Here is a 16023-nt window from a genome sequence, read left to right on the forward strand (position 1 = left end):
AAAATAGAAAAAAATGGCTTTAACATACAGAATACTGGAGCAGTATCTTACCAAAAGTGAGGAAAGAAACATGTTAGTCTAAACTGTTAGTAGCTCTATAGTAAAACAAAAGAAAATACTACCAAGACATTGTGTGGGGAATTATATGTGTGTGGCAAAAGGGTTTTACTAGTTATACAATTAACGGCATGTTTATCACAGCCTATCGCTGTGACTTTATCTTACACGATGTACATTATGATAAAAAAAACACTAGTTGTCTGCTGATCTATATTCAAGATGCATATTTGCCGACTCTCATTTATACAAAAATATCAAGAAGGGCAAAACACACCGGGTCCACAGCTTCAACAACAAGAAAACAAATCTCTTCTAGAACCGAAAACACTCACAAACAGCCAATGTTGTCAGATTACATCCTAATCCGCACATTTAAAACTGCGACCACAACAATTTAATTCGATGCTGTCGTAAGGCTCGAGCAAAAAAACAAAAACAGTGGTGGCACGACGATATACGAATGAGAGAAGCGGGTGTGAACTAGCAAGTAGTTATTTGGTAACATTCCACTGATAGCTTCCAGAAATAATCAGGGTGCCGATACGCTGTTTTATTCATAGCATGCCACCCTTAACATTGTAATTACCAGCTGCTGAAGGGTGAAGAACACGGCAGTAGTTTCGCAGAATTCATTTAGCACAATAAATCAACAACTACTATCAAGAAGATCACTGTAATTATATAATTTACCAAACTCTCCGTTTGGTTTAAAATATTTATTGCAACTACATGGGATTTCCTTCGGCAATGAACCGCCTCGAAGAAAACAGATGGATGCGTTTTATCTCTACGCCTTTGTTTGCGTCAGCGGCGTTTGACCCCATGAAGCCATGTTGTGAGAGGGCAAGTATGCAACTGGACAAATTATATTTCACATGCATCCTAGTGTTATAAAAGAAAGCGTGTATTTCAAACCAAAACAGGAGGAGACTGATAAGGACGTGTTGCAGAGAGAAGGGGTAATAGCGAATAGCACATTGCTTGTGTCAGATAATCCGGAGCGGTTTATCTGATCTGTGCCTGCTACAGGGAAACACTTACCCTTCAGTCCGGCTACAAGAGAGCAGGGTAAGAGGGAACAAACCAGAATGACATATAGACTCGCATGGAGTAGAAGACAGCACAGAGAGAAAGAAAGAGACTACTCCCTTTACAAAGAGTGCAATAAGCAAAGCTTGTGAAAAGAGATCTGATACGTTTGTTAATATGGGCAATAATAACAAGAGGAGAAAAGGTATGGGATAATGTAGTGAAAATGGGGGCGCCCAACAGGGGCAAAAAAGGGAAAGCACATAAAGGGACATAAGACACAAGCAATTTATAAACAAGTGAGTTTTCACTTTCGTACAATAAGAAGTAGGAGGTGTACACTGATAATTGCCAAATAGGGAGTTAAAAGATCAAGGTGTTGCTTTGAATGGAAATGTATTGACTCTATTGTATAGTGAGATGGGACATGGAATATGCTTCTCTTTAGCTCAGTGGTAAGAGCATGGTGCTAGCAACGACCATGGTGTGGGTTCCATCCCAGGGATTGCGCATACTCAATTGTGTAGTATGATGCAATGTAAGTCACTTTGTATAAAAGCATCTGCCAAAGGCAAAAATGTCAAGGTAATGTAAATGTAATAATATTCTGAACGCTAACTGTGTCATTATGAATGAAGTTCTGGCCCTGCGTGTGTGTGACTGCGATCAGCAGGAGTTGATCTGTGGACTGGAAGTGTTCCACACTTACAAAACTGAGAGATGGGGGCGTCGAGCTGTGGTGCAGTCCCTCCTTTGGAGTTAAGTTTCTGCACCTGGGTCGGGGGGACGGGTTTGTGGGACTGGCCCGTGGCACGATACATTGCCTGAACCCACAAGATTCGATCTTGCTCGTCGTCGCTGGCAAATATCACAGTATCTCCCTCCTTTACAGCATTGAAGAATGTCCGACCGCCATCCAGGCCTGCATTTAACATATTCATTATTTGTGTTTGAAACGTCATGCTAAATGTTAATTCTGCTTCATTTGATCCTTATAAACTATATGAAAATGACAATATGAAGATACTGTAAAGAATAACATCACTTATTAAGATGAATGAATGCTGTCAAAGTTACTGACTGGACTGCAATGTGTTATCATCTTTTGTATTTCGTAACCTAATTTAGTCCAATACAATAATTTACTCATCATATAAAATGATTAAAAACTTTTTATTTTTACAGTTTTATGTTGTAATTAACTTAATGTAATTTTTTGTGACAATATTTACAATTCTGTGCTTGAGCGTATCTACCATTGATTCATTCATTAAATATCAACAATCAAATTATCAAGATATCTCAAATGCTAATCACCTCTTTAAATGGATCAACACTACATTTCAGTTTTTCATTTCCAACGCCACTGTGCATGTTTTATGCAAGGATTCATATGCTTTAATTTGAAAATAATCGGTCTTGACTACTTCATTACCTGTGTTTGTTTAATATTAATGAAATGAGTCACCTATCCCTTGCTTTTAAATGAGTTTAAACTATAGAAACACATGCCACCTGCTGGTCTAACAGTTCCGCAGGTCAGTAGAAGATTATATGGTTGCCAGTAGATTTCAATGCAAACACAATTAGAAATTATTGTGATGTCATGGGAATTGTGGCATTTTGTGACCTGGCTGAGGGTCGGTGTAATCCACAGTGTATCCGTCCAGTTGGAGAAGTTCAACAGGTTCTGCTTTCTTCTCTCTGTAGCTACACATGGCAAAGGTATACTGGCTCACCTGGAGAGAACATGGAGATATAAACACACACTTGTAAATCTACAATAACGGGAGCTTTATATTGACCTTCACTGTTTTAAGACTAATGTCACCTTTTAACCAAACTCTACATAAACAACAAACAATCTGCATTCAAAGATTTCATTTCGACATTATCTTTTTTATCATTTATGCAGACATATACAGACAGGCGGACAGACAGACAATTCATAGACAGACAGATAGAGAATTCATTCATAGATAGATAGACAGATGGACAGACAGACAAATGGGCGTAAAGACAATTCATTAAGATAGGCAGACAGACAGATGGACAGATACAATTTATTCATAGACAGACGGACGAACAAACAGACAATTCATTCATATATAAGATAGGCAGACAGACAGACAGACAATTTATTCATAGACAGACGGACGGACGTAAAGACAATTCATTAAGATAGGAAGACAGACAGACAATTCATTTACAGATAGACAGACAGACAGATGGACAGACATACAATTTATTCATAGACAGATGGATGAACATACAGACAATTCATTCATAGATAAGATAGGCAGACAGACAGACAGACAGACAATTTATTTAAAGACAGACGGACGGACGTAAAGACAAATTCATTAAGATAGGCAGACAGACAGACCGATGGACAGACATACAATTTATTCATAGACAGACCGACGAACAAACAGACAATTCATTCATATATAAGACAGACAGACAGACAGACAATTTATTTATAGACAGAAGGACAGACGTAAAGACAAATTCATTAAGATAGGCAGACAGACAGACCGATGGACAGACATACAATTTATTGATAGACAGACGGGCAAACATACAGACAATTCATTCATAGATAAGATAGGCAGACAGACAGACAATTAATTTACAGATAGACAGATGGAAGGACGGACAGAAAATTTATTATTGTATAGATAGACAGACAGAGAGACAATTCATTCATAGACAGACAAACGGACAGACACACAGACAGACAGACAGATGGACTGGCGGACAGACAGACAATTCATTTATAGATAGATAGATGGACTGACAGACTGATAAACAAATATACAGAAAGAAAGACAGACAGACAGATATGTCATTTATAGATGGACAGACAGACAGACAGAAAATACATTCATACCTGTACATAGACAGATATAAAAATTTAATACAACAAATAATATAGAAAAAGAAATATACTGTATTTCATTTCTATTAACTGTGTGTATTAAAAGTGTCTGGGTTCGAATTAAGGGTGCTCAGAGGGAGACTGTCTTGGTCACTATCTGGGCGGGTTTGGGCTTCGGTTTTTGTCAATCAAACAGGACTGTCAGAGGAGTGGAACGACATACTGTCAGCCTGGATGTGAGTCGTACAGCTAGGTGCCAGTCATAATACACACACAAGTACGCACTCTCTCACATTACACACAGGCAGACACGCTGCTGTCAACCCTTTCTCCGTCACACCCCGGCTCCGTCCGCAGCGCTACACCCATTCAGTGCCTCCGTCACCTCTGCTGAAAGTGGCAGGCCTCTCTCACTCTGTGGAGAGCTGCGTCTTCGAGTGACATGATAAATTCAATGTCATGTGTGTGACGGGCACTTGGGCTGGCTCCGGGGCCCCGATATGGCTTGGTGGCACCCAGGTGCCTTCGGGACTCCGCTGGGGCACACACCCCCCACGTGCAAATACACACACTCTTCCATCAACCCGCTTTCTAACACGCTCAGGCGCTAAAGTTTGGGCCTGTCAAAAGCTACAGAAGCTGTACGACGGAGCGCTCGCTCACCGTGTAGCCGGTGGGGCCATTGACCCGCTGTCAAACCGACGGTTAAAGGATTTTAAATGACTTTGCTTTCTGATTACCCCTGCGTGCTTTTGCTCTTTTAAATAACCTTGTTATTGTTGATGCTCCGCAAATCGCATTGCGGACGGAAACAGAGAGACGGGCTGGTGAAAATCGATCAGGCAGTATTGGCTGGATGCAACGGTGGAAATATAAAGCAGGATGCCACCCGCACACTTCTACCCCTCCAGGTCACTCGACCGCATTACCATATTCAGATGCACGCTTGAGCCGGAGCAGCAGAGAGAGGAGACATGTGGAAAAAAAGAAAGCACAGAGCGTCTGCCCGCTGTTTTGTCACATTGCCTACCAACCGTAAAATAATTAGACTTCACTTTGAATCATAATGCTGGGCCTTATGCTTCCAATTTACAGAGAGAGCGGCATGGCTGCTCAGAGGCACTAAACACAAGATTTGGGGGGCTGCAGATGCATAGAGGAGGAGATATTAACACTGCCATGTTTAGAAATACAATGCACACTAACTAACAAAATGGAACTGTCACCAAAGGCAACATGCCGGCTCATATTCAAAGCCATTATTTATCAAACAGGAGAATTAAATGGTCTACGTGGTGAAACAATTATCTATGAATAGTGCAACAGTGAACTCAAACCCAGCGTGTAACACAAACCCCACATTTATACACAATCGCTCCAATGTCAATCGAAACCCTGGTCACTGTAGTATGTGGCAATAAATGCACGTATAATCACAATAAGTACAGGGATATCACAAAACAGGTTAGTGTGATGTTAATAACACCATCAGTAAGCAATTTGGAAGATGTTATAAAAGCTGGTTCAAGACTGGTCCAGAAAAAGTCCTGTTTCAACATAGGACAAACATAGGACCGAAACACAACCAACAGAACATTTATAACCAAATCAAAATGTTAAATGAATATCTTTAGGATTTGATTATATATAATTAAAATAAAAAAATAAAAAAATGTGCTGTTGGATCTTGTGAAGTGGCCTATACGTCTTATTGTAGACATAAGATACTGTTATCAAGGTACTCATACCCATATGACATATTTTTTAATTAGCCAAATATTATTCTTCTAAAGCTCTCTAGCGTTTCACAAAGGTTTGGAATTAAATAATGGTAAATGCTGAAGAATTTCCTTCTTAATAATTTTATTTTTGACAATCAGAAACATGCATGTAAACCTTTATGTCACATAACGTATCCTTGGGTTTGCAATTATGCCAACCTTAACAATTACGTTCACAAGCCCAGGCTAGAAACAGATGGAAGTGTGTTGATGTTTGTGTAAATACTTATATCAGGAAAAAACTAGCCAATGAAAAAACTTCAGAGAGTGTGAAAACAACAAAATAAAAGACAAAATGCCCAAAACGCAAAAAGCGCATTCCGGCATATTTTCCTACCCACACTGACATTCTGAAACACGAACAGGGCACGGCGAAATGTTTTTCGCTCGCATGCACAAAGACCCACGCAGACGTACACGAAGGTAAATAAATCATGTCAGTGTATTGACTTTTGTTTGTCACTTGCTGTTGCCGTAGCTGCGAGCGACTGGTGGGCGTGTGATGTGGGCTCTTTTAGCTGCGAGTGCTGGTCCTTTACTAAGTCAGGCCGCCTGTCAACTTTTAGCTCTCAGACATGTTACAATCCAGCACAGACGAGCTGACTGAAGCTTACACAAAGGGGACACAAATAAAAAAGGCTTCAGCGAAGTACCTGACGCGTTGCTGTAATGCTGGATCAGAATGAACTACGGATCCAGTGTACTTCACTCGACTGATATTGACACGCACAATGAAAATGGAAATGCACAGCACTTGATGAAAACTCAGAACCGGTAGGGGAGGAAACAGCCTCCATTAGAAGTGGCACTGAGGTGATAAAGCACATACCTGCACTAACACAAAGAATCTCTTCTTCCATCTCTTCCACAGGTTTTTCCCAATGGCCCAAAGGTATCTGTGAACAGACGCAGATCAGGTGTTGCATTATAGTTTCACGATATGGCATGTGGATGTGTTGGGCAACTATTTCTTTTCTCTCTGATTTTTATTGACACTCATAATGAACGGAGAGAGAATTCTATCCTGTATATATGTACAGCATACTGTAATTACATTAATAGCAATGTATTTTTTATTTTTTTTATGTAAATAATAAAAATACACTTAACATATGTAGTACAAGACAGATAATAATAGAATAATATAAATACTATAGAACTATGTAAGAACTATATTTCACAACCTGTCTAACGGTTGTTAATCCAAGTTTAAATCAAGGACAAAATTTGATTAATTATTTAATGAAATATGATAAGAGCTAAAAAACTATCATCTAATAATATCATGTATGAAAAGGGAAACAGACTGTTTCTGTTACTCATAAATTAATACATTAATATTTATAAACACTACAGGTCAAACGTTTTGGATTACTCTTTATTCATATTTTTCCATAGTTCAGAATAATATTAAACCCATCAATACCATGAAATAACACAAATGTAGTTGTCCAAAATAAATGAACTTTTTGTTATATTTTATAGCATCTTTAAAGTAGCCACCCTTTAAAAAAGAATTGTACAATAACCGTTTTATCATCCAGCTTCTTGAGGTCCCAACTTGGCAAGCTTTTTATACAGTACTGAAGGAATTTCTATCTGTGCTGGACTCTCATTGATCGCTTTTATTTATTATTTGGTCCAAATAATCCATTTAAAAATATAATTAAAAAAAGAATTTCTAATTAAATAAATTAATATGTTGGCACAATTATATTTTGTCTATAAAAGTGATTTCAAACATTGAAAAACACCTCAGATTAATAGATTTTTAAGATCATGCAAAACATTTTTGTTGTTAAGTGATACTTAACATTTGACCGGTAGTGTACATTATTAAATAAATAATAAAATAATAAAAACATTGGTGACCTGTTACTAAATAAAATGCCGATATATTGAGAAATAAGTGCTTCCATCAACAAGAAAAGATGCGAGTTGGAAACGAAAGAAAGGATAAAGAATTTGTACATGCAGTTTTACTGCCACCTGATGGTTAAATATGTAATGACGTCCAGTGAAACTTCGTAGGCCTACTAAAATGTATGTTGTAGAGCAGAGCTTCGGTGTCAACTGAGCAATACGTATTTAAGTAAACATCTATAAAGGATTTAGATATATTAGGACTTGTTTCTATAAAACATTTATTTACAGTATTACATATAGTAAAGGAAAATGTAGATCAACACATAGTTTTTGCTTGTTTTAAAATAAACAAACCTATCAATAAAAATATCAACATGCTCTGAAAACCCCTTTGAATTGCTTTCACACACTATTTCTGTAAACTTTAAGACTTTGTGCCAACAGAAAAATGTTTTCAGTAAATCCAGACATAAAAGTAAGTTATTACTTTATATGCTATTATATTTTATATTATTATACTATATAAATAACCACAAAGCTTACGTGCAAATAATACTATATAATATCATACAGTAGGTTTTTGCCTAAAAAAGTATTGTGCAGAAAATCTACTTTAGGTTTTAAAAGTTCACTGTAAACCTGCTGTCACACATTTGTTACTCTGTCCACCAGATGGCGCCATAAGATCACAAGAGCTGAGGCATAATATGTGTTACAAAAACAAAGTATCTTTAATCTAGTAACAGGGGAGCTGACAAAGTAGATAATATGAATCATTCTAAAGTTCAATTCTACAAATCTGAATAGAGTGCCAATGGTAATTCAGTCATGCATTGATGCACACAGAAGTTACTTACCCACAATGCTTCATATTTTGTGGTTTGTCCATACGGACAGCCAGTTTGATCTTCAGGTCATCTGAGCATCCTTTGGTAACAGTCATCTTATGGAGTTCACATTGTTTAGGACTGTTGGGTGTTGGATGTAGTACAACCTGAAATCACATCATTATGCAGATTAAGAATATTTTTTTGATTGTAAGTAATGAACGCACCACAGGTACATTTTAAATACAATATTATAATTATATAAATATTAATAACATAACTGGTAACATTACATACAATTTAAATTTATTACATCAAAGGAACTAAAGCATTTTTTGTATTTTTTATATACTATTTATAGATCCTAAATAAGGAAACAGCTGGGACACTGACTGCAGCTCACCAGTAACATCCGTTCCCAACACTGCTGTTCATCATCACACAACCAATCTCAGTATTTCCTTTATCGCTCACTACACTTTGAAGTCATATATAGTTTGCATAAGAGCTCACGTCAGCGCCGGCTATTTGTTTAGAGTTAGACAGAATCAGTGATAGTGAAAGAGAGAGGGGAACAGAGCAGATCGGCTTTATTGACTCAGCAGTGGATAAATCTATTCTAACAGCTGCACACATGGGGGGCTGCTCATTTTGGAGAGATTTGCAAAATCATATTAGTTAAGATCACCTCCTGATGGCAGAACTGAACTCAGCTGTGTGAGTTTGGGCTAATGTGTGTGCGTGTGTGTGTATACATGCGCATGCGTGTGTGAGTGTGTGTGTGTGTGTGTGTGTGTGCGTGTCTGACCCGTCCCAGCTCTTTATCCTCAAGCGCAAGGACTCCTGTACTCTCTGTGAAAAGTTTCACTTTCACTGCTGGAAGAGGATGAGTTGTGGTGAAGTCTCCTTGAGTTCCCCAACTAAAAAAACAACAGAGAGAGAAAATAAGAGATTTAAATTTTGACAATACACCAATACATACAATAAGTAAAACCTTAAAAATCACAAGAAAAACTTTACTGAAACTGAAACCACTGCAATAAGTTCTCCATTAAAGAGCAACAATTGGTCTATACTGCAAATATAATACATATAATATTCTTATGTGTTAGAGACAGTAGCATCAAGACATAACCCAGCTATACTGAGCTGACTTGCGACCACACTTCTATTCCTGCATCCTCTTTTCCCTCCTCATCGTTCCTGTCTTCTGCCTACTTTCTCATACCGTAACAAAAACTAATAGGGACTTAAAAAATAAATCTAAATAGATCACCCATTCTCTTTTTTTTACGTAAAAAATCTAAACCATTAGGATTAGTATGTTTGCACCAGTATGTGTGATGCATGCCTCTCCAAGCATGTGTTTGCTGGTGTGTGTTGTGATTTTTTCAGATAAGGGGGGCAATCATCTAGCCACAGTGCACTGGGGGAACGGAGCGCAGTAAACAGGTCTCCATGGCAACCCCTCTGAGCCTGCATCCCTCTAGAATGCCTGGGGTGAGGCTGAGGGTACATGGACAACGTCTGTATGTGTGTTCACGTCAGCATCCCAAGGGAGACGTCTGATGTATATTTACCAAACGCCATTGTGACATACCGTTTTGTAATGATAAGTGCTGTAAGCAAGCGTGTTATCAATAATCATAAAAAAATCTACATTTTAATAGGACGTACTGTGCGCATGGAGGCTCCAGTCACCGGTCACAGCCTGCTTACAGTGAACTCTAGTTTAGTATCAGCAGGTGTCTGTGTCTAAGGACATATTCTTCCAAATCAATCCCATCAATAACCATAAGTGAATTTTTATGTGTTTAGCAAAATTGCCCTCAGAGTGAAATTACATTTGTGGACGTGTCTAGTGATGGAGTATGGTTATGGTTTGGATCTCATTTATTTAAATAGGTAAACATGACCGTGTACGTGCTGTTGTTTACGTTCACAAATAAACACAAGCCAACATCACAGTGAATGTCATCACAATGTCTTGACAACGATCAGGCAACAGATCATCAGCCTGGTGCTGAACAGCTGTTTGTTGATACTGGCACTGTGTGTGTGTTTGAGAACAAAAGAAACTTGTTCTGTCATACACTGAGCAGAATGCTATCAAGGTGCATGTGAGTCTTTGACTTTCTAACACAAACTTAACCTGGGTTTTTCTTATTTCCTCCACGAGTCATTCCTATGTGACCACTTGCAAGGAAGAACACAATGATCCCACAACAAAGACATTGGAGACTCTGTGTCTACCTTAAAGTTTCAGTAAGTAAAGATATGATCTTTAAAGACATCTTAATCTCACCTTTTTTTCACAGCTTCTCACATTTCTTTGCTAAATACTAGACCCTAAATAACATTCCACTTCTCAGATAAGAAGCATTTCTAGATTAATTGTGGTAATTCGAGTCCAGTGTCTGTTGAATTCCAACAAAACCGAACCTCAGGAGTGACGTAAAGTCATCCAACAGCATGTGCAAGACTCACAGCTTGACAAGACACATGAAAACCGTTCTAACTTTGAACTTTTCCTAAATACATGTAGAAGTATTATGGTTGTATTGCTTAATATTGAAGTGTTTGTACATTTAAATGATTTATGCTGAGGCGGATGTTGTGTATTGTATTGTTACGTACTGTGATATTGTGTTTGTTAACGTATCGTTGATGGTATAGCAAGACCAAAGATCAATTTTCAACCAAGGCTGCAAAATAAAGTACAAGTAAACTAAACTATAAAATATTACATATGAACATAAAAAGGACTGAAAATATCCCACAACATGTCGGCAGTCACAAGCAGCCACCAATTAAGCCATATGCTTGTATTTATTTGCATGTAAATGTATAAGTGTGTGAAAAGATGCATCATACTGCTAGTGCTCATAGGGCCTGTGGGTGGCAGTGGAGGAGTTTACAATCATATACACTGTATTACATTAGCCAAACCATCCCTTTGAGAATTTGTGTTAATCTAGCTGTAAATCAGATCTATGCCAACACACTTACCAGCAATATCACACTATACAAACATACACACCACCCATAAGTCACCCCTACAGCATGTTAAAACCACACAACGAGTGCAGGAGTAACCCAGACGTCCTCACAACAACTTGTATCATAACACACACAAAAAAACCTTCGGAATAGCTACGTAATTTACATAATCGATAGTACCACCACAACAGTTGAACAGGACTGGTGACACATCGGACCAACACACCCTGAGGCTTATAGAGATGAGAAAAGTTTTTTGTCTTTTTGAATTCTTTAAAATGATATAGGTTATTCATAAATACAATTAGTTTAATGTATCAGATACGTAATAAAACTACATTACAAAAAGTGGCTTTAGAATGAAACATATTTTATATACTCATTTGCATTTCAATGAACATTTCCCTTTGAATGGCTTATCATTTGCAACGAAAAGCAGACTTCAAACTTTGTTTTGTTTTTGGTTGTTGCATCAGATGGATGTTTCAGTCATTGTAGTTCATGTCGAAATCAGGTCTGCTAAAAACCTGTCAGTTCTGTTCCAGTCTGCCAGTTTCTGATCACAGGAATGTGTCCTGTGCGACTGGCTGAGCACCTATTTGTGTGCATGTGGTCTGGTGAAGCGTGTGGTTTGCTATAGCAGCTGGGTCTAAGCTGATCGTGACCTCTGTGGACAACCAAAAGTATGCTTTGCATAGGTGGTATTATTCTCTAAAAAGAATTAACATGTGGGTCATGGACCTGATTTATTATTAATTCAAGTTTTTATGTTAGACCGGTCATGCAACTTATTCTCTTGAGACTTGAGATTAAACTAGACGTTGTTTTCCATTAAATGCCAAGTTAGATAAATGACCCAGCAACCCTGTAATTTTCTTCTTTTTTAATAGTCTGGCTCAACGGGAAGGCACGGGGGTGTGGTGGATGCATCATTCAATCGCTATAATGTTTCTAAAACCTGCTGCCAGAAAAGCCCTATAACATGCATCCCAAAACACCATCACCTTAACTTCATCAGACCCAAATACACACAACAAAAGCTACTTTGTCTTTCACTTTTGCCTTGTTTCCCGCTACCACACAAACGCTCACAAAGCTCACAAGCTTTAATTAAAGAGATGTGTCGGAATCTATACACGCAGTCTTAAGGTGTTTGATCAGACAGGTAAAGCTTGGCATGTCTACTAGCAGTTTCCCAGCTTTCTAGAGTCTCTTTCATGCGTCCTCTCATGCAGCTTAACCCTTGAGACCCGGCAGGCTTTTAGCATTACAGCAAGCCCTGGAGAAAAACATGCCTAGCGTGTGATTGTGACAACGTGAGAGCTTGTTGATCCGGGAAACTGAGTATATATTCAGCAGGGAGAGAGTGGATATGAGTGTTTTATGTTTATGTGCATATGTGTAAAGCTGAGTGCATAGCATGCAACCTTTCTAAATCCTTTACAGTTAAAGGGACAGTTCACCCAATAATGAAAATTCTGTCATCATTTACACATGTCCATGTCGTTCCAAACCTGTATGACTTTCTTTCTTCTGCAGAACACGATAGAAGATATTTTGAAGAACGCTGGTAACCAAACAACATTGGCCCCCATTGACTTCCATTGTATGGACACAAAACCACTGAGACATTTCTCAAAATGTATCTTCATATACAGGTTTTGAATGACATAAGGGTGATTTGTGTGTGACTTATCCCTCAAAGGCTAAAAAATAAGACCCCAGTGGCATTATGGATAAAATGAAGACATGCTTTACAACATCAACTTGAACTGCCTGGAACACATAATAGCAAAGTTCAGTCACGTCAGACAGATGTTTAACATTATAAATTTGTTATTATCAGGGTCGTACAATCTTATTTATATCAGAAATTGAAATTGCACTGCAAAATAAAGGCCAAAATGAAGTCAAAGTATCTGCACTTAGTGGTTGGTGTGCAAAAGATAGACAGCGGAGTAAATTCTAAACTCTACATTAAACATTAAAATAATTTACACTTTTCTTTCATAGTTCTTCAACAGGTTCGCAGACAATGACATCATTTCTCACTTTTTTCTCCTCAACAGGTACAACCAAACACAACAGGTAAGTATCCACAAAAGTATTCAGCTAATCAACAAACAATGTTCTCCCCCCCGTCAATCCCCTCCCTTCATCACAGTTACTTTAAACATCGGATGCCACATACATAACCGAATTTAGCTAGCTGCTGAACAATATCCAAATTAGCAATTAGAATTAATCTAAAAAACGAAATGTAATACAGGAACACTCCACACGTCAAAAAAACATAAACAGAACATCTTCCCAAATACATATCATGCTTATTTAAAAACCTTGAAAGCATAAACACTCATTCAAAGTACCTGGACAGGGAGATATAAATAACCATAACCATAAGTTCCCGCCTCCTTAGCACGAGCTGACCGATAAATCTAACACACCAAGAGAGGTGGGACTTAAGGCAGAACAGCCAATCATCAGCCGGTCGCACTCAAAGCCGGTGTCATGTTTGAGAGGGAGGGGAGAGGAGGCAGCCGCAGTGAGCGCAGACACAGAACGGCCAGAGAAACACTGTAAGGCATTTGTGCAAAACTGCAGAAAAAGTGCGGGTGTTGAACCCTCTCACTAGGAAAAGTATCCCCCACGGGTGCGACTCCCCAGGGTTAGTTATGGATACAGTTAATGTTACAGTTATCGTTATAATTATTATAAGATTGCGCGCTGCCTTCCCCATCGCTGAGCGGGTCATTTGAAGAGAGGAAGCTGCGTGGCATCCGTTCGGTTTTGGAAGCGAAATGTGAATTGGGCCTTAAACGCCGCAGTTGGAATGTGCCTTATATGCAGTACATAGGAATCCACAACATGTTAGTGTTACATTTACTGATCTAAAGAATCCAGACAGCACCCACGTGAGGCCTGGAATCTCAAGACAGACAAATATGATGCTTGTATAGTATGCTTTGCGTTAAGCCTGCTTGTGTAGGGGATCGACACCAGTTACACAGCAAAGGAAGCAAGAAATGTGCATTCACAGAAACTTTCCACGCAAAGTTTTAATGTGGTACGTGTGACCTACGTTGGCTTGGAGGCCTCTGCCTGGTCGGTCTGGAGCTTCTGTCCACCTTCCACCTCCATGGTGCAGTAGACAATCCGGTTTGGTGCTAAAGACTTTAGACCCTGTACCTCCATTATCACCACCTGTTTGAAAACCAAAGAGAAAACTCCTTCTTAGTGAATGTCAGTGTCCATAATGTCAAAATTAGCCCTAACGCCCAAATCGATCAAGTGCGAGGTCTGTTCTCTGAGCGTATGGTTTAAAGTGGACGTTAAATAGAAAGGTGAGAAATGAGTTAGATCCACCAGTGATGTATTGATTCATTCACAGACACACACAGCAGTCACGTACTGTATAGAGTGATGGGAGATGTGTCAGATAAAGCCATCATGACAAAGCTATCTGTGAAAGGGAACAGGCTGTTAACACATGGCATACATCACACGGTTGTATTGTTCTCTTCTGAAGGGAATATCACCTCTCGGATACTGTCACTTGATTAAAGTTAGTTTACAGCAGACTGACAGTCCTCACGTAGGGATTTTCATGTGGTTTTTATGCTAGGTAAGGCTAGTCTTCACACACACATAGACTGATCTTGTGCTCACAAATTCTGAATTCTTCATTCACCTAAATGCATTGAACAGAAGGGGGCATTTTTTTATTTTTTGTGCATCACTATAGGGCTAATGCACAGACATTCTGTTGTCATTTATGATGTTGAGGTATTGAGCGGAATAGCTGTGAAATTTTCATTTTCATCTCACAAAATCAAAGACTGAAATTCCATGATGGAATCCTGATGATGAATGTCATCGAAGTTTCAATTTACATTTACATTTACATTTAGGCATTTGGCAGACGCTTTTATCCAAAGCGACTTACATTGCTGTATCCTATACATTTTACATAGGTATTTGCAATCCCCTGGGTTCGAACCCACAACCTTGCTTACTTAACGCAATGCTCTTACCACTGAGCTACAGGAATGCTCCAATTGTTAAGTCAGGACGCTGTTTGGGAGTTATGGTGGGATCAAATTAATTTGCTATATAGAAAAAGGATTATTGAAAGAAAAATGACAGTGGAAGGTTGAAATAACACTGTTTTTTTAAGCTCAAGCTTTGCAATCAAGTGGTGTCTCAAAAAACTTTTTAGAGTGCCAAGAGGTCATCTTGCATTCTAACATTATGGATCCCCATTGTTAAGACAAACAAAGATATTTGGAGGAATGTTAGCAACTGAGATTTCTGGGGCACCATTGATTACCATTAAGATGGTTGTCAATTATACAATCATTCTTTGTACTATGGTAGTCAATGGTGCCCCAGAATCTCAGTTGCTAACATTCTTCAAAATACCTTTCTTTGGTTCAACGAAACAATGAATTTCATACAAGTTTGGAACAACTCGAGGAAGAGTTACAGTATTTATGACAGAATTTTCATTTTTGGGTGAACTATCACTTTAAATTACTAAGTTTAATATTTACATTTTACTGCAATGTACTGTATATGC

The 16023-nt window shown here is 38.5% G+C and overlaps 1 protein-coding gene across 8 annotated transcripts in view; it reads right to left on the minus strand.

The window, feature by feature from the left end:
* Nucleotides 1–16023, minus strand: part of cadpsa (Ca2+-dependent activator protein for secretion a) — a 94859-nt gene that overhangs the window by 44589 nt on the left and 34247 nt on the right. For all 8 annotated transcript variants that reach the window (XM_056734237.1, XM_056734236.1, XM_056734235.1 and 5 more), the window contains exons 7-12: nt 14527–14648; nt 9253–9364; nt 8475–8611; nt 6581–6647; nt 2720–2828; nt 1799–2011 (exon numbers count right to left, since the gene is read on the minus strand). In XM_056734237.1, coding sequence (XP_056590215.1) covers nt 1799–2011; nt 2720–2828; nt 6581–6647; nt 8475–8611; nt 9253–9364; nt 14527–14648 — 760 coding nt within the window. The remainder of the gene's footprint in view (nt 1–1798; nt 2012–2719; nt 2829–6580; nt 6648–8474; nt 8612–9252; nt 9365–14526; nt 14649–16023) is intronic.

This window comes from Triplophysa dalaica, chromosome 21 (assembly GCF_015846415.1).
Source record: "Triplophysa dalaica isolate WHDGS20190420 chromosome 21, ASM1584641v1, whole genome shotgun sequence".
Classification (NCBI taxonomy): Eukaryota; Metazoa; Chordata; class Actinopteri; order Cypriniformes; family Nemacheilidae; genus Triplophysa; species Triplophysa dalaica.